A 25,061-nucleotide genomic window follows, 5' to 3' on the forward strand; every position below is an offset into this window, starting at 1 on the left:
TTGTGTAAAGTAAAAACACAAAGAAAACAATGTAATTAGAGTCCAGTAGTAATCTTACTGTCCTGTATCTTTTCAAGTTTTTGTAAATTCACTCAACCGAACATTTATTCTAATAAACTAACTTGACAGTAAGGGACTTATTAGCCGAACATGTCTTATTATAATTTCAGACGTAGACAACAAACTAGCAAACGCAATTGTAAATTTGGTTCTGCACTTTAGGCTCGGGTCAACAAAAATGACACTTGATTTTCATTTGGATGATGGGGGGTCCAAATTCACTAGCCAATATGGACTCCCGGGGGTCCATATCGGCTAGTGGATTTGGACCGGGGGGTCCATATCGGCTAGCAGATTTGGACCGGGGGGTCCAAATCCAGGGGGGTCAAAATCGGCTAGGACACCGGCGTTTATTCGGGGCCCGGCGTTTAATCGAGAAAATGAGACCTTGTTTTCAGTCCAGATCCAGCAAACCCGGTTAGTTTGAGACTTGAAATGTACTGTTTGGCTCTTTTTGAAAAACCACCAGCACGTGAATTCATCCTAATTTTCTCTCCAGGTTCATTAATACCAGCCAGTTTGAAACGTAAAATATACATTATAGTCAGCCTAATGTTAACTCCAGGTCCATAAGTGTCAAATGAGTTCCCCCACATGGGAAGCCCACAAAATCATTATTTTTGCCCTTTGTGATGGAATGTCAATACTACGTAGATTAAGGCTTGTTTCCTTAAAATGTATATTGGGGGCTTCTTTGGGAAAATGCCAACACGTGGATTCAGCCTAATTATTATTTCCGATCCAGAAGAATCAAATGAGTTCTCCCACATGGTGAACTCAAAATGACGCTTTTTGGCCCTTCTGATGAAATGCCACCATCACGTAGATTAAGCCTTGTATTTTGGCTCCAGAAACACCAAAAACTACCAGTTAAAATTTGAAATGTACATTTGGGGCCTTTTTGGAAAACTTGCACCACGTGGATTCACACTAGTGCTTTCTCTTGATACAAAAGATTCAAATGAGTTTCCTAACACATGGGCAACTCAAAATGACGATTTTGTTTCCTTGCGATGAAATATCACCACTTCTTAGATTATGCCCTATTTTCACTCCAGAAACACCACAAACTGCCAGTTTGAAACTTAAAATGTACATTGGAGTAAGCCTAATGTTAACTCCAGGTCCAAAAGTGTCAAATGATGTCCCCACACGGGAAGCACACAAAATGATTATTTTTTTGGGAAAATGCTATCTCGTGGATTCAGCCGACTGCTCAATCCAGGCCCACAATGATCAAATTAGTTCCCCCACATGGGGAACTCAAAATGACGATTGTTGGTCTTTGTGATTAATTGCCAAATCCACTTGGATTAATCTTATTTTTACTCCAAAAACACTAACAACTGCTAGTTTAAAATTTACAAATATTATGTACATTGGGGGTCGTTTTGGGGAATGCCACCACACGGATTCAGCCTAATCTTCGCTCCAGGTCCAAAAGAATCAAATGAGTTCCCCCCATATGGGGATCTCAAAAATGACGATTTTTGGCCCTTGTGATGAAAGGCCACTGACACGATGATTAAGCCTTATTTTCGTTCCAGAAACACCAGAAACTGCCAGTTTAAAACTTGAATAAAAGTGAAAACTTTTGGCTGTCACTTCCCGTAAGTTTCCCAAGGGAAGTATTTTCCACTTTGAGTGATGAATACATCACGCCAAGGAAATACGAACGGGTAAATTGTTTGCGGTTTGATGTCGAGTGAGCGTTTGCAAGAAGTGCTGTCAAAACTTAGAATAGGTGCGTGGTGTGCGTTTTTGATGGAAAATAAATAGTGGCTATTTTACCGACTGGTTTCCTCAATTTAAGCTAACTTTTTTGTCGTTATATAAGCGTTTGTCCCCGGAGCTTGAACAGAATATTTATTGTGAAACAGGGACTAATGCTTTGACATGTAGGCTATTTTCAAATAAAGACCGTTATGTCATTCACACAATCTGTCGGCATTTTAATCACTGCCTCAGTGCTGTCGCGCGAGACCTTTCATATTCTCGTTTTATCAATTCATTTTCCGATTTAAGTGGCTCATAGCCACTTTGATTTTATATATTATTGACTTTGTATACTTAAGTATTTAAGTATTTATTTTAATATTGTAAATAGGTCAAAAGGTGGGCCACAGGTTCGTTAGCTCTGATGAGCTATTAAGTGTTTCCCTTACTAACTGACTGACTGACTGACTGACTGACTGACTGACTGACTAACTGACTGACTAATGGGAGGAAGGACGGACGGACCAATGGGCAGACTGACTGACTGACTGACTGACTAGTTCTTTTCAGAACTACTCCCACCTGGACAATCAGACTACACACCAACTACTTGCCAACTATCTCCCAATAGAAGCCTTGAGCTTGCCATCTAATTGGTAAATAGATAAACACTAAATGAATTTTTTCTAACTATGATTTAACTTTAATTCCAACCATCATACAGAAAGTATAGTTCAGTTCTTTGAGATCTTCTGAAGGGCAGATAAGCCTGCTTTCTTGAGAAAAGTATCATTCCCCTCCAAGATGCGCACAAATGTGTTAAAATACATTGAAACATGTTGTCCATAAGTCTTAATAACAGCTAACAACATCTTGGCAAACTTCAGAGACTTTGACAAGTGGCGCGATTGTTGCTCCAACACTCCTGTACAGATTCCAAACAAATCACTGCTGAACTCTGGTTTTAAATCAACCACTGTCTGTACAACTGAAACAATGTTCTCTGACCATGAGAAAGGACAACCTTGACTATCTAACTTGGTTGAAAATATAAGTTCCAACAAGTGAATTCTTGTATCTTCACTGAGACATTCTTTGATGGTTTTATTGACAAGATCTACTTGTGGAGTGTCAAAATTTGATTGCTGAACCAGTCTTATAATAACACCATGGCAAAATGCCCTTGAATGTTTTTTGGCAAACAAGCTTATGGCAGTGAACAGAGCTCTTGAGGCAGCTTGCTTTAACTCTTGCACCTTGGGTAAAAGACAGTGGGTTGCAAAAATGGCTGCATTGCTAAAACTTGGCTCTGTTGGCAAGACGACAAACTGCGTACACAAAGAAATAGCTAAGGATTCTTGTATACTTTTAAGGTTCAACTGGGTACAGACATGTTCCATTTCAAGACTGCTGCATGTGGAAAATATATCAAGTTCATTAATAAAATTGTCTTCCTTGATGTCTTGGCCTGTCAGCAAGTTTTGCAAAGCAGAGACTTTCAGTTGAAGAGCATCACTAAGATTTGACCCAGCTTTAGCTGCCTCTTCTGTGATCAAGTGTTCCGGAACATCTTCTGTGTCAATGATTAAGTGTTCTGGTGGAGGTGGCACTGTTAATTCTTTAATATTTACATCTGTGCTGTCTTCAGTTCTTATTTGTTTACTTGAACTCTCAGCGACCTCAATAATTTCAATATCACTATCATCAAAGTCATGAGAAGAGCCTGGATGAATTTCCCGCAGTGTCGTTTTCGATTGCAAATCAACATCTCCTGTTAAATCAACCATGTCAATATCAACTTGGTCAACAACATTATTTTCTCTGTGTGTTGATGGTTGTTTTTCTAAAGTATTCCCATTGTCTCCCTTACTTTCGCTGTCCAAAAAATGGCTAAACCAAGGAATTTTTCTAGAAGACTCCACCATTTGGTTCTTTTTAACAAGTTCTTCAAACCTAGATTTTGAATCCCCAGTGATGAGATCAGTATGAAATAAATCCTTTTCTCTATTGTTATTTTGGCCCTTGTAATCCAAACATTCGCTTTTAGATCGTTTGAACTCCTTTAGTTTTGACTCGAGAATCTTAAGATAGGTAGCTCTCCAACCTTCCAACTCCGTGGAGAATTTACTCAAACACTGAACCAGCTTGTCCAAAATTTCCATAGGTAAGAAATAGCTATGGTGCGAAATAAACGCCAGAGTATTCCTTTGCATGTTTAAAGGAAGAAGCAGAATCTTTGGTTTGAAGAAGAGCTTATCATTCAACACAACAGGAAAATCGCTGACAAGATGTTCAATAAAATCGTTCCAGTTTGGTGGTATGTCAGACAACTTTTCGCTTGATGGCTTCTTCTCCAGCCAAAACTTTGCAGCTTGAACAGGCAAGTGCTGAGAATCTAGCGCTGCAAAAATACCACGCCATTCGTTTGGAAACGATGAAATAAGAGCCTCTAACAGGTTAGCAGGAGGGAAATCAACAAGGTTTTCCTTATGTGTTGAACTGCTGCCTTCGTCCGCCATTTTGAAAATTTAATAATCGAGTTGGACTGGATCTAGCATGCAGTCGAGGCTAAGTTCCAGCTTCCTGTGGGAGGAGTGAATGATCACTTCCTGATCACAGTCCACAGATCACAAGGATCTGCAATTTTGGGCTGCTAACCTTTGGTTTATTCATTGCCTAAAGATGCCATCAAGAAGGTAATTAATCAATGCTTCGTTAGATGAAGATCTTGTCCTTCGTTTTTCTAACCAAGCGTGGGTTTTCCTTGCGCTTTTAGGTGGTTTCATACTTCCATATCTGGTTATGACGCCGAAAAGTTGTTGTTAGAGCGAGGTTTCGATGGAAGCTATCTTGTCCGTCCAAGCAAGAGTAATCCAGGAGATTTCACTCTATCAGTGAGGTAATTATTCACTCGCTAATAAGAGAAAAAGAAGCGTTGGGTGGAGATAAGATGTCAGAGCTACGCTTGCTTAAATATTGCTTGCAAACAGACAGAGTGTTTTAGCGGCTGTCCTAATTTTTGGATCCAGAATGTTCACATTTTGAAGATCTACATGTAGGCTGATCTGCAGAGTTGCAAAAGTGAAACTACCGTCATTTGGCACTTTTTTTGTTCCTTGAGTTGGCTATTTAAGCTGGAGAACTAACGGGAATCTAACGATGCAGTTAGTTCGTGAACAAAATTGTCAGCGAAATATTATATGTGTGCTAATATTTTGCATTTTGTTTGCACATCTCACATCCATACATTAAAAGCACGATAACCAGGCGACATGTAATAGTAGGACGTGTATTTTTTCGACAGTTTTAGTTCATATCAGGAACGCTAAATCCATAAGACCTTTAATCTGACCCGATTTACACTTCACGAAGTCTAAAAATTTGCACTTTTCTTCCTGAAGGGGAAATTTGGGCTGACAACCTCCAAGAAAGTCAAAAACACATTTTGGAAGTTTAATAACACCTACGCATTTGTGCAGATGTCAATCTTACAAAATTTCCCTTCGTCACGAAAAAGACATCTGTTTTTAAGTTAAAAAGTATTACCATATCGCTGCCTTAGTTATCAGTTTGGGGCTAAAGTTTTTAAAAGTGAAACATCTTTCGTTTCAGCAGGATTATTGGTGTAACGCATCCGTGGTCATGTGAGAAGAAAATTAATATTTGACTACTGTTGACTAAATTTCTCTTTCGCCGATTTTTCCAAGCACAGTTTGTAAAAAAAAGTTCCAAGTTTTGAAATAAGAAACTGAAAAATTGATGGAAATTAAAATTTATTGAAAAATAATTATAACAATATGCTATTTCCTTATGTGAGATGGCCTGTAAACTAAATTCATGAGAATATGTAATTTGCTCTGTCAATTAGCTGCAGAAAAAATCAATTAGATTATGTAGATCCTCTTCTAACATTTGCATTTTAAATTTAAAGTTGCCATTTTAATAAAAGCTCAATCTATTGATAGATACCGTTTAATTTTCCACATTACTAATAATCTTACTGTGGTAGCCATGGGTAACCTATATATGTAGAGCCTGCATGTGTTCTAAACTCAAAATGGAAAGAAAAGTGCCCAAGCAGTGGGAAAGCTACATAAGAAAATAATATTTGTCTTTTAAACTTGAATAAACATCAAAGCTTTAACCACCTGACCTGTTCGATCGGATTAACGAGTGTTTTTATCCTGTCACCCAACAAAAGTTCTGCAAAAATTGTTAGAAAATAACAATTATCCACAAGTAAGCTCAGTGCACAAAACATCCTTGAAGCATAACAAAAATGAAATCAATAAAACAAAAGAAAGCAATTCTTCCAAATAATAAACGTCCAAGAGGCAGCATGAGTAGAAATGAGCCAATATCAATTCTTCCCTATTGGACCAATTCACATTTTAAACAGCTGCCTTATTTAAAGACTGAATTATTTCTTTCTTTTATCATTTTTGCAACTGAATTTTAAATTCAGGAAGTATAGTGACTAGCCCAGTCGTACTTACACATGTGGTACATCAGCTGTATTCTTGATTTCTTGATTTGTGCATTGCTGTAATTAGCAACAAAAGTAACCAAGCCACTTTGTAGAAAAGGCCATGTTACTATTTATCTCTTTACTATTACTTCAAAGTCATCTATTGTTGATTCTCTGATCTGCTCCTTTTTCAATGCTGTGCAGTTGGGAATAAAGGTCCATGGCAAACGAATTCAGCATTGATTTGCATTTTGGGGAGGGGAATCATACTGTAAAGTTCCAAAAATATTAACCTCCTAAGATGCAATACTCTGACAGTAGTGATAAAAACCACCGACCGGTTAGCTCAGTTGGTAAAGCGCTGGACTATTGTGCGGGAAGTCTCGGGTTCGACTCCCAGACCGGACCAACACTCAGGACCGTCTTAAAATAACTGAGGAGAATATGCTGCCTTTGCAATGACATCTGCAAATGGTTAGATATTCTCACAGACTAGTCTTCTCGGGTAAGGAAGATAAACCGTAGGCCCTGTCTCCTGTATCTTCAGTGTTATATGGTCAGCAGGGGACGTAAAAGAACCCACACACTTATCACAAACAGTAGGGCACAGAGTTCCCAGTGTCGTGGTCTGGCCTTGTTTCTTGGGTTAGTGCTTCACATAGGGTTTATCTCACTGCGCCTTTCCCCTTGGACATAATTTCCAAGAGTCATAGCAATTTAATTGCTATGACTATGGCTATGATTATGACTATAAGTTAATTAAAAATGCAAATTTAAACCAGAACATAATAAATAGAAATTAGGAGGCAAGTCAAAATAAATATTATTGACTAATAAAAAATATATAGGTGCAGCACAAACTTCATGCACTATCTACTGTAATAATGGATTATGCAAGCTTTTTTTTCCTTAATAAATACACAAAGTCATACCCTGGGTGCCAGAGGTTTTTCTTGCGCGGTTTCCGGTGCCAGTCATGTCTTTATTGTGACCCGCGCGAAAAACCTCTGGAACAGTGCGCTATTGCTTTGATAGCGCCGAGCCAATGACAAGCCTGTTTATATCAGTTTAGTCCAGAATCTGGACTAGAAAGCTGATTGGCTTCTTATGGCCTCCCATGGGTCTTTTAATCTAACCAACGCTGTAATTGGTGTATAAATATAGCGAACACTGCGTGAAATCGAAAGACGCCTGTGGAATGTCTTGAGGTTTTCATAGTAAGTGCCGCCGAAATGGGGGATTCCGAGGATTTAAAGATTGCGAAAACGTTCGACAAAGATCTGTAGGAAGCTGCTTCGCGGGACCCGCAAAATAAACCGCCTGTTCTGCAAGCTAATGGTGCTGATAATCTAAGCGCCGAGCATTTAGATGGAATTTCAAATTTTATTCGCCGAAAGGATGTTTTGGCGGTCTAGTCTCCTCAACAGGGCGCCGGTTAGTGAACTCCGTTGACGAACCATGAGACGTTTTAATTACTGGAACAGCGCTTTGAACGCGTATTCTCATTTTTAGCTTCTGCCTTCCAGCGGGCAAGATTTTCTTTGTAACAGTCTTGTTAACACTCAATAGTTGTTATTTCTTTTACTGTAGCTTCGAATTTTTCTATTCGTCGGTATATAGGATATGCGTCCCTACAGACAGATTGTGCATTTTCCGAAACAAGGCTGTAATACCCGCCATTGCACACAACACTAGCTTCACATAACCGACACACGGGAGTTGTTTTATAAACTCCAGCGAACGCCATCAACAAATACCGCCACTTCACACCTCTTCATATCTTCACGTGCCAGTGCATGTGATAACAGTGGGAGATGTTCACTGTGATTGGTTTAAATGCAATACGAGAAAAAAGATCAAAGTTCAACGAGAACGGTAAATCAAACCAGTCTGCGCCAGAGGTTTTTTCTCGCGGCTTCGCCACTCGTGGCAACGGCCTTCGGCCGCCGAAGTATTCACCGGGCGCGAGAAAAAATCCTCTGGTACCCAGGGTAACAAAGTCATTGTTTTGAAACATATTTTCAGTTTGCATGGTCAAACCCAAATATTGTGGGATATTGTTTGTTATTGTTCTCAGTTTTAATTTAGTGAAGCTGCAACAAACTTGAAAGCTTCCCATTTAAGGTGGCTCGTACCAGTTTTCAGGTTTTTGACTGTGCGACCTTTGAAAGAAAATGGCCAAAAAATCAATTAAAGATCGTAACAAAATTTTTGTATGATTAAATTACCCATTGTGTTGTTGATCCAAAATATCGATAATTACGTCATCAGTGGTTACCATGGCAACGATAGCCAATGGTTTTTAGGACCCTTTACAGCTTCCGGTGCTTATATCTTGAAAACTAACTCGATGACCCCCATTTTTTTTCTCGTGATAACTTTTGGCATCTGAAAAAGAAACTGTATAATTATTTTAAAAAATTTCTACGAAGCGGATTTTCTGCAAATGCAAAAAAGGGCAATTTGTAAGTAATTAAAAATTCCTTTCGTAGAATTTTTTTAGATTTTTTCTCATGTTTCCTTTACAAAAAAGGAAAATATCAGGGCAATAAAAAATAGGGGTCATCGAGTTAGTTTTCTTGCTAAAGCCTTCGCGAATTAGATAATTCCCACGCGCGTTTCCGTGCACTTCAAAATTTCGATTTTAAAAGTTTGGCATTTACTCATGCTCAGTTCTGACTACCGCTGATATTTGCGGGCACATACGCGCGCAACACGCGTGGACTTCCCCTCGCTTTGTCTACGAAACTATTCGGCTCAGGATTTCATGGGATATAGCCAGTTTCAGTTGGCGCCAGTTGTGCCTCTTAGGTCTTACTGTTAAGTATTTCTTTGTTTGAATAACCATGTGTTTGACAGCGAGCTCAAATAAGCTAAAACGAAAATTGACTCACGATCTCCGACAAGATCGATCGTAGCACATGCGAATTTGCTTTTGTAACTCAAGCAGTGAGATCCGAAAACATTTTGTCTGACGAACATTAAGTTTACTTAAAATGTTCTTGTTGAAACAGCTTCAGTTGAACGCTGAATTTTTTCTTAAATTGAAGAAAAGCAACCTCGCGCTGGGCCGCCATGTTTGTTTTCCTTTTCAAATCTCGCGCGTGACTCGTGGGTATGAAGCGTGACGCGCGCGCTAGTCACCAGACTTCCCACGCAAGAAAAACTGGTACGAGCCACCTTAAGCATAAAATTAATATGTAAATGCTTCCTCTTTGTCTGTTTTTATGTTCAAAATGAAACAAGTAGTGGAAATATTCAAGATGTTAATTATTATAAGTATCTCCATTTTCTTTCCCATTAATGACTTCAAGTTTGAAAGTGCATACTTAGTTAATTCTAAGGAGAGAGTTCACTTTGAAAGTTCACTTGCCTTAACAGGGATATTTGAATACAAGAACCATATTTTTATGTTTTGAATGAAACAACTTTTGGAAATATTCATTCAGATGTTCACAATTAATATTGATTGTTTTCTATCCTACATTTGTAATAATATCAGTGTAAGGTTGCAAGCTTGAAAGTGCATCATTGGTAAGAAGGGTGTTGAAAATTATAATTATGTCTTTAAAAGGGATAATAGTAATATTATTATTATTATATTTATTTTATCTGTAGGCGAGATGGTGAGGTGACGCACATAAAAATCCAAAACACAGGAGATTTTTATGACTTGTATGGAGGGGAGAAGTTTGCCACATTGTCAGAATTAATCCAGTATTATACAGAAAATCCTGGGCAGCTTAGAGAAAAGAATGGTCAAGTTATTGAGATGAAATTCCCCTTAAACTCTACAGATCCCACAACAGAAAGGTTAGAATTTATTTAACAATTTCTTTGCTACTTCAGATACATTACACCTCATGTTAAAAGTTAAGGTCTTATCATTCGCATTGTGTTATGTACTTATAATAATAATAATTGTGTACTTATAATAATAATAATATGGGAAAGATGGTCCACCCAGAGTATCTATTGATTAAAATGAAGTAAAAGCCTTTCCAAGGATCATGTTTATAGGATGTTTGTAAGCCCAGTTGGGGGGGGGAGGGGGGGTACTCTGTACATATTTGGGTGGGGGTGTGCTGCTTGGACTTTGAAACTCATACCCTATACCATTTTTTGGAACTGTATTCACTTTCAGTGTTATAATGGAAAACCATTTGCCAACAACGATGCAGCAATGATTTTTTTATGTTGAAGAAAGCCTCTCTCTCTTCGGGGTTTCTATTCCCATTCTGGACATAGTTGTCATACCACCAATCAGTTCTATGTTGGAGGTTTGTAAGGACCTTTTATTTGGGGATCTTCATTTATGATCCTGCAAAGAATTTATTAACCCTCTCACTCCCAAGAGTGCCATATGGCACAAGATGCCATTACATGCTCAATATTTGGTCAATTTGTATGAAATTTGAACAGAAAAATGGTCTTGAACAGATCTGTCTTTTTAACTTTTACAACTTTTTCCTCTTTAACTTTTAAAATCAAGTTAATATCTGACAACAACCCTCACATTTAGAGCTGCAAATTAAGCTATAGTTTAGGGGTATACCCAAAATAAAGGCGGAATGAGATATTTTTTGATGTTTTATTTTTTTGGTTTTGTCGCCTTTAAATTAAAACAGTGACTTCCTCTATGTCTGTTAGTGTGATTTATGACATGCCACGAACAATACCATTTAAATGAGATAAAGTATGTGGTCTTCAGGGCCATAGTTACCGTTTTACAAAAATGTGGTATTTCCCACCGGAGTGAAAGGGTTAATTAAAGATCCTGGTAAAATCCTCCTCAAATCCTTGTCGGTCGTGATGGATCCTTGAAAAGATTTATGCCAGGATCTTTGCTAAGGTCTTATAAGATATTCGTAGATTCTTTAAGGATCCTTGCAAGATTATTATTTTGGCAGGTCTTAAAAGATTATAAAGATCGCAAAAGATCTGGGAAGATGTTTCACCTGAGTCAAGAGGCCAGCTAGAAGAGACCAGGGGTATTGCTACCCCCACCCTCCCCTAGATGGAATGCTAATCTATCACAGGTTACCTTGATAAAACTGAATGAAGCAAGCAATTTGTGTACATGTTTGTTTACATAACAGTGTAATGTGTTTTGCTATCAGATGGTTCCATGGTCACATGTCTGGTAAAGAGGCAGAAACTATGATGTTGGACAAGGGAAAGAACGGAAGTTTCCTGGTGAGAGAAAGTCAAAGCAAACCAGGAGACTTTGTTCTCACAGTCAGGTTAGTTATACTCAGGATGGATGCATAAGTCTTCTCATTGATTGGTGCTTGTCAGAAATAAAGAAAAGGACATGGGTGGGAGGGTGGGGGGAGACAGAACCCTAAGAGCAAAAAGGGGTGGCAAGGCTACAGTATAGAACCTGCTGTTTTAAATAAACTAGGTACATTGGTAGGTACATGTAGGTAGGTAGGTACATAGTGTTGTTGGTGGACAGTGGGTGGGTGGGTGGGTGGGTAGGAAGGTAGGTGGGTGGGTGGGTGGGTCGGTAAGTATGTACATGTAGGAAGGTAAGTAGGGTAGATAGGTAGGGTGGGTAGGGGGGGTAGGTAGGTAGGTAGGTAGGTAGGTATGTTAACTGCGGTCAAAGGCACAGGCAGCTTTTCTTCCTATTTCGGGGAATTTCGTTCATCTTAAGTGTTAGTATGAGCAAGGATCGATAAAACAGTTGCTGCGGGTAAACATTTTCCCATTTCCACAGGTAAACGAGTCTTTTTACTTTTTAAATTTTCCACATCCAAACCAAAGTGCTTTGACAAAATGGCGCTGACAAGTCCTCATGTCACTATTTTCAACATGTAGAACTTTTTTAGTAAAGCTCAAAAAAACTTAGTAAATCCTCAAGAAACAGGTTATTTACCAATCTTTATACTGTGAAAATTAAAACCTTATCTTTAATGTACTTTTCTTGTTTTTTGCATATTTCTGTCGTTTGATCACGGTCGAGTAGGTAGGTAGGTAGGTAGGTAGGTGGGTGGGTAAGGTGGTACGTGTAGGAAGGTAAGTAGGGTAGATAGGTAGGGTAGGTAGGTAGGTAAGTAGGTGGGTAGGTAGGTTGGTAGGTAGGTAGGTAGGTAGGTAGGTAAAGGCAAGAAGTGGGAGAAAATGCATGCACTCATGTAGTTGTTAATCTACTAGTTGGAATGTTTTTGTTTAAAAAACTGTGTAAATTTTTGTGTAAATATGTTAATGTATGTGTTGATTTAATTTTTGTCTGTTTTTTTTTTTTTTTTTTTTTTTTTTTTTTTTTTTTTTTTTTTTTTTTGTTTTTTTTTTTATTTTTGAAAAAATGGGGGGGGGGGGGGGGGGGGGGGTAAAAAAAAAAAAAAAAAAAAAAAAAAAAAAAAAAAAAAAAAAAAAAAAAAAAAAAAAAAAAAAAAAAAAAAAAAAAAAAAAATATGTACTGTAAGTTGTAACATTAAAAATGTATGGTAAGGATACAAAATGTGATGTTTATTTAGACTGGAAGACAAGATCACACATGTGATGATACGTCACCACACTGACGGCAAGTATGATGTGGGTGGTGGAGAGAAATTTGATGACTTGACAGATCTTGTCGAACATTACAAGAAAAATCCAATGGTGGAGAAATCTGGCACTGTGGTTCAACTTAAAACGGTAAGTACAAGTGCAGCACACAGATCTCCCATCCACTTTCAGTATTTCATGCATAGTGACTGTCCTTCAACATCCACCTTTCGACATTCTAAACAAACATGATGGATCAAAATCCACTAATCACAACCCACTAGCATGACCTTCTCAACAGTTTTGATTGGCTCATTTTAATCAGCATGTGGAAAGACAATGTCGAAAGAGGGGGCATGAACTAAAACCGGAAACAACAAAACGAAACCACTGAAACGAAACAAGCAAACCACCAAAATAGCTGAAACAAAACCGCTGAAACAACAGAAACGTCAATCAAAGCTCATTTCCATTATTGAGAGCTAACTGTAAACAGGCTACCGTAACCAGGATGCGATTCAGGCTAACTGGAGTGCACCTTGCACCCTGATAAGCCTGAATAACTGGTTAGCCTAGAAAGCACTTTGGTTAGACTGAATAACGCTCAGGTAAGACTGTTAACGGCTAGCTCTCAATTCATTTCACTCATTTTAGCCATTTTGGTTGTTTCAGCGGTTTCATTTCAGTTGTCTCTGTGGTTTATTTCAGTAGTTTTGTTTCGTTGTTTCGGGTTTAAGAACATGCCTCTAAAGATAGATGTTGAAAGATAGCCACCTACGTACGTAACACGGAAAGCAGGTATAAGTTTATAGTTCTATCTCATCACTCTGACATTTTCATCTTGAATCATGTTATACTTCTCTTGTAAAGGAAGGAATTTAATGTACAACAACAGAGTTCCCACTAGTGTTGAAGTTAGGGTCCTTGGGACCCCCAGTTCCAAAAAGTTGGGGGTCCTTTTGCTTTTCAGGGGTCCCCTGCCTATTACTAATTGTATTGTTTTAAACACACAGAGACAAAACCCAAGACTGGGTGATAACATAATTAATAAAGTTTTATTTTTGGAATAAAAGTGTGCCCTTCGTTTTCTTAATCTGACATACTTATTAAGTCCAGAGTTCCCATTAACGAAGGTGTGCGTCATATACGCACAAAAAATGGCCATACGCATCGAGGCAAACTTTGCACTTCATTTGTTTTTCAGTCGACTCATACTTTAACCATTGAAACTCCTCCAGCCATTTAGGACAAAACTTACGTTTCTTCAGCTGGGCATCATCCCGGAGATCTATCACTTTCAGGTTTCCTTTTTTTAGGTTTCCTCGATGTTGAATGCTGAACAATTTCGAATAAAGTCTTTTGTGTTGACATGACGAGTGACAAAATGGCGGCTCACTGAAGCACATGCTAAGATGATCGCAAAGATGTTTGGGTAGGACCTACTAGACCCAGTCTCCTAACTTGTCGGAACTTGTTTTTTCGCACTTTGGCAAAAAACTGTGCGTCCTTTTCATTTTTTGTGCGTATATGACGCACACCTGTGCGTTAATGGGAACTCTGCAACAAGAGATGTTTGCTTTCTCAAACTTAATGTATTGACTTTTTTACATCATTGTGGTTTCAGCCATTTAATGCTACAAGAATCAATGCTGCGGCTATTGAGGACCGAGTCAGAGTGCTACAAAAAGAAAACAAAAGTGTGTCTGGAAAGGCTGGGTTTTATGAAGAGTTTGAGGCGAGTTTTTCAAACAACAGATACAAAGACTTTCAGCATGATCATAATAATTGCCAGCAGTAGTTTTTTTGTTTGTCTGCTGTTTCTGATCATTGTTCTTTCCACACAGGTTCTACAGAAGCAAGAAAGTAAACATCTTTACAGTAGAAAGGAAGGAGAGAGACCTGAAAATAAGGCTAAAAACAGATACAAGAACATCTTACCATGTGAGTCATGCCCAACTGATCATGATTCTAAAGGATTTACCACATACAGTGAAACCATGATTAAATGGACCCCACTATAGCGAAGTCCTCGGTATAACGTACAATATTTTTCGTTTCAGTATAGTAAAATATATGGAAAAGAACCCCAATGTAACCAAACCTTGTTTTAGCAAACATATTTTGCCAGTCCTTTGGCCCTTCATTACACTGTGGTTCCACTGTATGTGCGTTTAAAAAAAAACAATAAGTGGTTTTCATATGGAATGACTCGTCAAAAATGAGAAGGGTTAGTAATATCTGCTGTTGGCGCTATGGTAAGGATTAAAATTAATCTGAGAAGAAATCACTTGTAGCTAACTTAATTTAAAAGGTTTATTGAACTGTAGGTAAAAAAGCAGGCATGTGAACTCACATTGTTATTTCAAATAATATTCAATAATCATTATGATACTGAGACATTCTCTTAATTTTATTTGTTCATTACTTTATCCTTACAGTTGATCACAGTCGAGTTATTTTGAAAGATGGTGACCCCAATGTTATTGGATCAGACTATGTCAATGCAAACTTTGTTGGGGTAAGTTTAACAGCTGAAGTTGGTTTAAAAATCCAATCATTGAAGTGGCATGATAAATGCCACAAACTAACATAACTTCTACCTACAACTTTCTGATTTTAGTTCTTTCATGAATGTGCAGCTTAATTCTGATAAAAAATCACCAAATTCTGCAAACAAACAAAAACATTAATTAAAATGGTGTCTTCCAAGAATATGTAGTAATTCATCTAATGATCATTTTCCACAGCCCAGTGGCTCAGATGAATCAGCCAAGCGGTATATTGCAGCTCAGGGCTGCCTTCCAAGCACTGTGGAAGATTTCTGGAAAATGACTTTTCAGGAGAACAGCCGAATTATCGTCATGACAACAAAAGAAGTTGAGAGAGGAAGGGTAAGAAGTCTCACTCAACCAACTGATCCGAACTCCAGTAGCTTATCCCGGTTTCCATAGCATTTAGGGACAAGGACTTTTTCTACTCCTCTTGTTGGGAAGTAAGACCATTGCAGGTCCTTCCCAGGCCTTTTTGTCAGATCACAGGAACTACTTGAACTTATACTCCTGGGAAAAAAGAGGCAGTTTGTTAGCTGGTATCTTGTCAAAGAAAACAATGACTCCGGCCAGTTGTTAAATCTGGAATCTGCCTCGCTTAATATGGAGGCCCAATATACATTATCTAACAGGACAAGGTTTTTTTTTTTTTTTTTTTTTTTTTTTTTTTTTTTTTTTAAAAAAAAAAAAAATAACCATTAACCACTGTGTCACCCACTCCATTGTTCATAAATTCATTGTCTTACAGAGAGTCACCCACCCAGTTGTTTCTGTCCGCTTCAAATTTTGGTGGCCTACCATCTCTTGAAATGAGGAACACCATTGGCCCTTAAAATTTGCCCTAAGACGAACTGAGATACTGTTTGAAAAAAGAGGTTCCAAAGGCTTAGCCATAGTTAAACAAAAGACAAAGAAAGAGGCAAAAGACAAAGAAACAATGCTATTCCAAAAAAGTTATTATTTTGACCTACAAACAGTTGTCTGGAAACCATTTTGTTCTGCTGTGCCTGATAGCTGATGAAAAACCACAATTTCTGGGGGGGGGGGGGAGGAAGGGGGGAGGGTGTGAAATGTTTCTGCAGCCCTTCAGGCATCCATCTGACTGGGATGATTTGGTCTGTGAATAATGCATACATGTAGCTAGTGTGTATAGACTTTGACAAGTGAAAGCCAAGATCACATACCAGTACAGTAGTTACTAAGCTACTAAAATAAAGCCCAAATCAAGAGTTCAGTTTGTACTGTAATTTATTGTAATTGTTATTATTACACTTTATATCGTTGCAGAATAAGTGCACTCGTTACTGGCCTGATCCTGAAACCACCAAAGACGTTGGTCCATACCATGTCCGACATATGAAGGAGACAGAGTTTACTGATTACACACTAAGGGAGTTTGAATTGACGTCAGATAGCAATGTGAGTATTTTAATATATCACTACTTTATTCCTTGTTTAGGAATATGTAATGATGCTGGCAATCAAAAAACAGCAACAAGCCCAGGAAAAACTCTGAGGCTTTAATAGGGACACAATGTATCTCATTAACAAAATAATGCTTTTGCTTCACTAGATAGATAGATAGATAGATAGATAGATAGATAGATAGATAGATAGATAGATAGATAGATAGATAGATAGATAGATAGATAGATAGATAGATAGATAGATAGATAGATAGATAGATAGATAGATAGATAGATAGATAGATAGATAGATAGATAGATAGATAGATAGATAGATAGATAGATAGATAGATAGATAGATAGATAGATAGATAGATAGATAGATAGATAGATAGATAGATAGATAGATAGATAGATAGATAGATAGATAGATAGATAGATAGATAGATAGATAGATAGATAGATAGATAGATAGATAGATAGATAGATAGATAGATAGAAGAAGAAGAAGAAGAAGAAGAAGAAGAAGAAGAAGAAGAAGAAGAAAAAAAAAAAAAAAAAAAAAAAAAAAAAAAAAAAAAAGTGATCTAGTAAATTCTTTCTTTTGATGAAATAATATTAGATCCAGAGAAGAAATTATTACTTTCTAGACAACCGTGAAAAGTAAAACCAGTAGAGATTTTTCACTGACAAACCATAAAAAATAGTGTCAAAATTGTGTGTTATAAAACATTATTTTTTTTTTCAAGAGAAAATGCAAACGATCAAGATAGCTGATCAAGATGAAAGTTTGGTCCAATCCTCAATCAGTCCAGTTCATGACTGGGACAGAAAAAAAAATTGAAATCCACTTGCCCAATGGGCCAGTAAATTTCAGTTTCCACTTGCCCTCACTGAAATATTTCTTGCCATCACTCAGATTCACAAGACTACTAAAGGGTACTGGTTATTTCACTTGCCCACCAGGCCACTAAACTTCTATTTTCTCTTGACCCTGCAAGTGCCAAATTTACTAGCCCTGGGCAAAAGAACCTGGGTTTTTTCCTGCCTTGTTAGGTAAAGTCTGTGTCCAAGCCAAGTGGCTCATACAGCCGGAGCTTATCCCGGTTTCCATAGCATTAAGCAAGTAGGAATATTGCTACTTCCCCCTGGATGGAATGCTAGTCCATCGCAGGGTTACCCCCCAGCAGTAAATCTGCTGGTACCCATTTATACACCTGGGTGGAGAGAGGCACTGTGATAGTAAAGTGTCTTGCCCAAGAACGCAACGCAGCGCCCCAGCCAGGCCTCAAACCCGGGCCGTTTGACTGGTCGGCGCGCTAACCATTAGGCCACCGCGCCTCCCACTTCCTTCCTACCCTGTTGGCTGTCTATTATTTCAAACCCTGTTGCAGACATCAATGCAAATGTAATCAACTCAGTGATGAGTCTTTTAAGAACAGGTCATTGATTTTTCACTGTAATTATATTCCTTCAACAGCCAATACCTCGTACAATATATCAGTTTCATTACACGGGATGGCCAGATCATGGTGTACCAAAAGACCCAAGTCCTGTCTTAACTATTCTTCATGAAGTAAATGGAAGACAACAGTCCATTCCCATGGCTGGACCGATTATCGTACATTGCAGGTACTGTATTATTATAAGTGACAGGACTCAAGAAAAGTTGGGCTAATCATCTGAACAGTAGCCTCTTCGCTTTTTGGCTCCGGGGGCAACTGAACAGTAAACTAAGATATGCATTCAACTGCCCTGGAATTCAAGTTTTTTTAGAGCACTGAGATAGCAAGTTGACATACAGTCAACTCTCTCAAGTTGGACACCTGTGTAAGACAGACACTTCTATAAGCAAGACAGGATATGTTGTCCCAACCTGGCTGAATTTCACACAGAGAGAGAGTTCACTGTACAGTCAACTCTCGCCTTGCGGACATCCTGCTATTGCGGACACTCGCTATTACGGACAAAATCCAGATCCCCGGCGAAAGAGGTTTGACTGGAAATGACTCCCGCTATTACGGACTCTCACTATAACGGACACTAAACGAAGCCCCGAGCGTGTCCGCTGTAATGAGAGTTTACTGTATATTAGAGGATTTCACCTCTTCAGTGTTCTTGTCAAGTGCTGGCAATCAGCCCCACAGGGTGACACTAAAGTGAGACAATGATGCCAGGGGAGATGTGAATGTGACGCCATGTTTAAGACTACAACTCATCAGAGTAAAATTAATCTGCAGTTTTTGTTTCCCCTTTTTTTAGACCCCTTAAATGCCCTGTATCAAACATAATTTATAAACACCAATTTGACAAATTAAATTAATTCACAGAAATCTTATGGTTCAAAAAACTTATTGTAAACTATCTTAAGATGACTCCTCGAAAAAGCATTCTAGCAGAGAAATTTTAGAACAGCACAACATACAGTGTACCAAGATCAAGTATAAATGTATACCTGAGAAATCCTTCACATTTCCTGGCATTGTTTCTTTGCGTATTCTCCTGAGCACGGTCAGCTATGATGTATTTGAGAGAAACAAATATTTAATAGTTTTGTTACAGTAAGTTCCTCATTAAAAAATTATTGTAGTAACTTTCATTTTCACCATTCATTTTTATCTGGGTTCTAGTGCGGGCATTGGAAGGACTGGTACATTTATTGTAATAGACAACCTGGTGAAAATGATCAAAGAACAAGGTAATGTGGTAAATTGCATTTTAGTGTTTAGCTGAGGAACATGTTACTCATTATAGGGACATTAACTAAACTGTCAACAGGAGGGTGGAAAATAATCCCCATTTTGAATTCCACCATCATAGCATGAAGTGCAGGGGGGGGGGGGGTTCCAGTTTTCACTCAACACTAGATTAAACTTTGATGTTTTAGTTAAATTAACACAAGCAGCTAACCTGCAGTTTTTGTCATAAAAGTTTGCCGTTCCTGGATGGATAGCGCATTTGGCAGATGGTGTTTCTTTTTTGTAGCACCTAGTTTGTTTCCCGAATTATAAGAGAGGCGTTTTTTTTTTTATTTTTTTTTTTTTTTTTTTTTTTTTTTTTTTTTTTTTTTTTTTTTTTTTTTTTTTTTTTTTTTTTTTTTTTTTTTTTTTTTTTTTTTTTTTTTTTTTTTTTCGGGGTTGGCGCTATTTTTTTTTTTTTTTTTTTTTTTTTTTTTTTTTTTTTTTTTTTTTTTTTTTTTTTATTATTTAACCATCCATCCAAGAACCAGGGCTACCAATTGGTGCCAGTTATGAGGCTAGAATTAAGCCTCGTAACGAGAACAAGTTTCCACATTAAGAAGGGAACTCCGATGAGTTCCAAAATCTTTGTGTCAGCTTTTGATTTTTATCACTGGCAGTTGCAGAATCATTACTCAAGTTAGTGTCTCTTTGTTTAACCACTTCAGGTCTTGATTGTGAAATTGATATTTCTAAGAGTATCCAGATTGTCAGAGCACAGAGATCTGGTATGGTGCAAACAGAGGTATGATTCCTGTTAAAAATATTTATGCTTTTGTGATATCTTGAAACTTTATGGCAATCACTAATGTTCACACCTTTGTTCCTTGCTCATTCTTTTAGATGTAATCATTATTCTTCAAAATGTATGAATTTTATTGTTATTTTGTCCTTGTTACTGTAAACCGACATGCACTCACTCATTGGAATTCCTCTTTTTACTTTCAGGCCCAGTATGAATTTATTTACAGAGCCATTCAGCATTACATCAGCACAGAGACTGCCAGATTAAACAGTGACAACGTAAGAAATACCTGCTCCCTTATACGTTAACAGTCACTTTCTCTGAGAATTATTCTCTTCTCGAAATGATGAGATTTAGGGGCTTCTCATGTTTTTTTTTTTTCTGTGTCACAGCTGAAACATGTTTTTTGGCCTTTCATTCGTTCGTTCAATGAGTCGGTCACTCAGTCAGTCAGTCAGTCATTTTTTTTTTGTTTTATTTATTCATTCATTTATTTAGTCATTCATATGCATTCTTCCATTTATTCATTCTTGCATGCATGCAATCATTCAATCAATCATTTGATATTTATTCATTCATTGATTTATTCGTTAAAGTAATCTTTTATTGATTAATAAACATATCTTTTTATAAAAGATACAATTTCGATAAAATCTTAAGCCTGGATAAAGAGATACCTCATCACACACACGATTCCTCCCCCACCCCCCCCCCCCCACCCCCTCCCCCCAATAGATGGAGATGTCTAAAATACTACTGGAAAAATTTCATACTGATGAAGTAGTTCTTCAGAGATACGCTTACTTGAAGTGTTTTTGATTGTTTGTTGTTCGATTCTGGAATTCTGGACTGTCGGACACAAATAACGACCAATCCCAGACTCATAAAATGGAAATCAAATTTTTCAGGTCGAGCGAGGAGGGGAGCATTGTGCTTACAAAAAGAAACATTGCATTACTTGAACTATAAAATCTTTGTAATTTTGTTTTCTCAATTGTTTGTTGTTGTTGTTTTGCATGGTAGACATATGTCACTGATCGAGTCGTGATAGGAAATAACAGTATTTTGTGTTTTCTTTCCAGCCAAATCTGGCAGTGTATGGGAATTTGGCTAACATAAGGAAAGGAGGGGAAACTGAAGCTCCTCCGCCACTACCAGCGTACAAAGTCGACAAACCTGCACCAAGGTCAGTCATTAAACTTCTTACATGACTGACCATAACATACTTTAACATAACATACTTTAACGAAACGTACTTTATTAACGGTCGAAAACAGAGGCAGCACGAGGCTGATGTGGACCTGATGTGGCTCCCGAACTTTTAACAGGATTCGTACGCGTCTTGAAAACCCTTGAATTTCAGGGACTGTTCGATTTCAACGCCTTGAAAATACTTGAAATTGGTTGTCGGTCCTTGCTTTTTTATTGAACGTCAAAAGGCTTCAAGGCAATGAGAAGACCGCCAAAATAAGCGATTTTTTTAGTTCTTCAGCAAGCACATCAACGGCACAACAGACTGGAAATCGTTGGTTTGAGGTTAATTTCATAAAAAAGTCCTTTCGATTTCCAAGAAGGGTCCTGGAAATTCCTTGAAAAGTCCTTGAAGTTTTGGCCTGAAAAAGTGTACGAACCCTGTTTTGACGTTTGTCAATTTGTTTTAAAGATAAAAAGACTTATCTTGGCCACAGTTAAACGTTTCATTCAAACTTCAGAACCATCCAGCTCAGTCTATTTCAATTCCTATTTTTCAGTGTATTTTGTTTGTTTTGTTTACAAAATCACAAACAGAATGTAAATTGTTGTTATCTTAATTCCCCTGCTCAGTGATTCTTACATTTTTTTAATCAATCTTGTTTCAGGCTTCCACAAGAGCAAGAGCCGTCAGCTTCTCCGAAACTTCCACCTCGAGTAAGTGACCCGGGCCATGCAACGAACAAAAGCTGGTTTAAAAGCTTCCAGAATGTCATAAGTTCTTAGAATGTTATGTTGCTGTTATTTAACCGCCGACCCGTTAGCTGAGTTGTTAGAGCACCGGACTACCGTGCGGGAGGTCTCCAGTTCGAGTCCCAGACCGGACCGACACTCAGGGTCTTAAAATAACTGAGGAGAATGTGCTGCCTTTGCAATTACATCCGGAAATGGTTAGATATTCTAGTGTTCTCGGATAAGGACGATAAATCGTAGGCCCCGTCTCCTGCATCTTCAGTGTTACGGTCAGCAGGGGACGTAAAAGAACCCACACACTTATCTTAATGAGTGAGGCATGGAGTTCCCGGTGTTGTAGCCTTGTCTTTCCCGTTGTACTGTGCGTACTTTTTGAAATGCTCGGAAATATAAGCTATATAATGCTACTCTTCAAATCCAAGGGTAGTAGAATAAGGTAGGGGGCTAATCGTCCAGATAGTAGGGGCGATTTGTCCGGATACCAATAAAAGTGATACATGTCTGTGTGTAGCTGATATTTAGCTCTAAGATGCTCGCAAAATCAGTTACATTTTGTTGTTGTGGTGGTGATGGTGGTGGTGGTGGAAGTGGTCATGGCTTATATTGTTGATTGTTGATGTCATTGTGAGAGTAAAGCTTGTTTTTGTTATTGTTGCTGGTTGCACATTTTGTGTACCGTCTATATAGTTACTGATCTAAGTCCATTTTCTCCTCAGCTTCCTCCTCTTGGCGAAGGGGCCCCACCTCCACTTGCTCCAAGAAACATGGCAAATATATAATTACAAAAAGAAATCAGCGCATTTTGTACAAGAAGACAAATATTGTAATTTATACCTATTTGCACACCAACTAGGACATTTCTGTTCATCGACGTCCATTTTAGACTCTGTCACAGCCGTTATATGGTTGTCACACAATGCTTCTCGTCACTGTCACAGAAGTAATGCGTGACAACTGACATAACTGCAGTGTAAGTCATTGATGTGCACAGAGTTTGTACAGTCTTGACATATTTGCACAAAACCTTGAAAAGTATGGAAAATGAAGTTACTGTCTGGAAAAAGTCTGATGTTTAGCTTGAGTCGCAACAAGTTTGTAGTGTTGACTTTGAATATCTATCAGCTTAACAAATTGCCTGTTCTGGACGTGTAATTTTAGTAATAAAGCGAGTCTGGTATAAAAGCCTTTTTAACGGGGATTTTTTTTTTCATCTTATTGTTAACAATTTAAATTTTTTATTTTGTTTTTTTGTTTCCCTTTTTTTTTTTTTTTTCATTACCCCCCCCTAAAAATTTTTATTTTTATATTTTCCTCAACCTATCCCTTTTTTTTTTTTTTTATTTACCAACAACCCCCTCCCACCTTAAAAAAAAACTTTCTCCCCAATTTAGTTGCCTTGCAGGTTGCAAAAATGGGGTGTTACACGTAAAAAATGTTTAGGCAACTGGCAATGCAACGTGTGCAAGTTGCAAGAAAACTTGCCTCATGTAACATGGCCTCAAGGGTTAAAGGTTTGGGAAAAAAAAAACAGAAAAGGTCTTGAATTTTGTATGTCAAAGTATGTGCAAACACAGAATTGATGAGAACGTGCTATTACTAGTCAGGCATTCTTTCCTTTACAGCTGGTTTTTCTCTATGTAAAGAATTGTTGCGTGACAATCTAAGACATGCAAGTTACTGACGTTACAGTCCAATTATAATTACGGACAATTGGCGTGACAATACAAATAACGAGCGTAACAATCAAAATAACGACCGCGAGGGAAAGTAACAGGCCTAGTATGAAAAGGTTTAACCATTTCAGAGAAATAATCACAGAAAATTTATAGGGAACTTTTCAATAAATTTCTTTCTTTAACTTTGCATTCTATTATTACATAGATCTGAAGTTTAACATTGCAACTTATTTACAATAGAATTTACCGGTAGTATGAAATAGCCAATTTAAAATTATAACTTAATTACATTTGATAACACAGCTGTGATGTATTAGGTTTTCGCTTTTGTATTCCGAAATAGTCACCAAAACACACGTGTTTAAGGCTGTATTATAAGGAATTATCCTCAGGAATTATATCAGTCTGTTTCTTTGTTTTGTTTCCCTGTCTATTGAAAGTGTGTGATTACAGGAGTTTGTTTCTGTTATTAAATACTCAATGACATTTTTTCCTATAAAGGGAACTGAATTATTTGTTATATATAGATTGATGAAAGAACAGGTATTGAAATGTAGATAGACGGGTATTTTATAATATAAATTGAATATGACCATTGATTATGTTTGGCTGGAATTAGAGATGAAACTTTACTTGAAGTTAGGAAAACTGGCCGATGCGCACAGAACATGCATTTTTTTAAAAACAAAATTAATGTAGAATTTTAGTGAATTACACTGAAGCTATTATGTAGTCTACCGTAATTTGACTTCTCTGGAACAGGATTTTTTAGCCAAAAAGTAGTTTGAAAAGTACTTTCCTTTTCCCTTAAATATTTTCTCATTTAAAAGTCCCAACCATTTGGCCAAGTTTGATCCCACTATACACTTTGTTTCTTGTGTAAAAACTACGAGTTTTATATCAAGAATGGCGAGAGTGAGTGAATTGTTTGGACCGATGCCTAAATCATTATTGTTAATATGCAACTAGCTAGATAGCATATTCAAACTTGTAATTTTTAAACTACATTTGAAAGACGATTGCATGAACAGAGCTCAAGGTGTACGTGTATTAGATTTGAAAATAAATGTAAGTTTGCAAAAGAGTATTATATAATTGACTTTACTCCTTTGTATTGTGACCAGTTAAAGTTGCAAAATAGCCTGGAACTTCTATAATAAAGAGATCGTTACTGTATAAAATCCTCTTTAAATCCCCATCCACACCCATTCTTTGAAGCGTCTTAATAAACTTGCCCTTTTTCCCTTACCGGTGATTTTTACCGTTA

At 37.6% G+C, this 25,061-nt stretch overlaps 2 protein-coding genes across 2 annotated transcripts; one reads left to right on the forward strand and one right to left on the reverse strand.

Moving 5' to 3' along the window:
* Nucleotides 1-1,451: 1,451 nt before the first annotated feature.
* On the reverse strand, nt 1,452-4,386 carry LOC144657283 (uncharacterized). Its single transcript, XM_078517611.1, has one exon. It carries the CDS (start codon nt 4,293-4,295, stop codon nt 2,511-2,513), a length of 1,785 nt encoding a protein of 594 aa, XP_078373737.1. The 5' UTR covers nt 4,296-4,386; the 3' UTR covers nt 1,452-2,510.
* On the forward strand, nt 4,345-23,303 carry LOC144657284 (tyrosine-protein phosphatase non-receptor type 11-like). The gene is made up of 17 exons (XM_078517612.1): nt 4,345-4,472; nt 4,553-4,675; nt 9,863-10,057; nt 11,365-11,487; nt 12,727-12,886; nt 14,361-14,471; nt 14,581-14,677; nt 15,175-15,254; nt 15,484-15,627; nt 16,573-16,704; nt 18,172-18,323; nt 19,322-19,389; nt 20,098-20,174; nt 20,378-20,452; nt 21,257-21,360; nt 22,034-22,082; nt 22,835-23,303. Exons 1-17 carry the CDS (start codon nt 4,459-4,461, stop codon nt 22,895-22,897), a joined length of 1,767 nt encoding a protein of 588 aa, XP_078373738.1. The 5' UTR covers nt 4,345-4,458; the 3' UTR covers nt 22,898-23,303.
* The last annotated feature ends 1,758 nt before the right edge of the window (nt 23,304-25,061 follow it).

Source organism: Oculina patagonica, chromosome 6 (genome assembly GCF_052425735.1).
Source record: "Oculina patagonica isolate OP01 chromosome 6, crgOcupat, whole genome shotgun sequence".
NCBI classification, from domain to species: Eukaryota; Metazoa; Cnidaria; class Anthozoa; order Scleractinia; family Oculinidae; genus Oculina; species Oculina patagonica.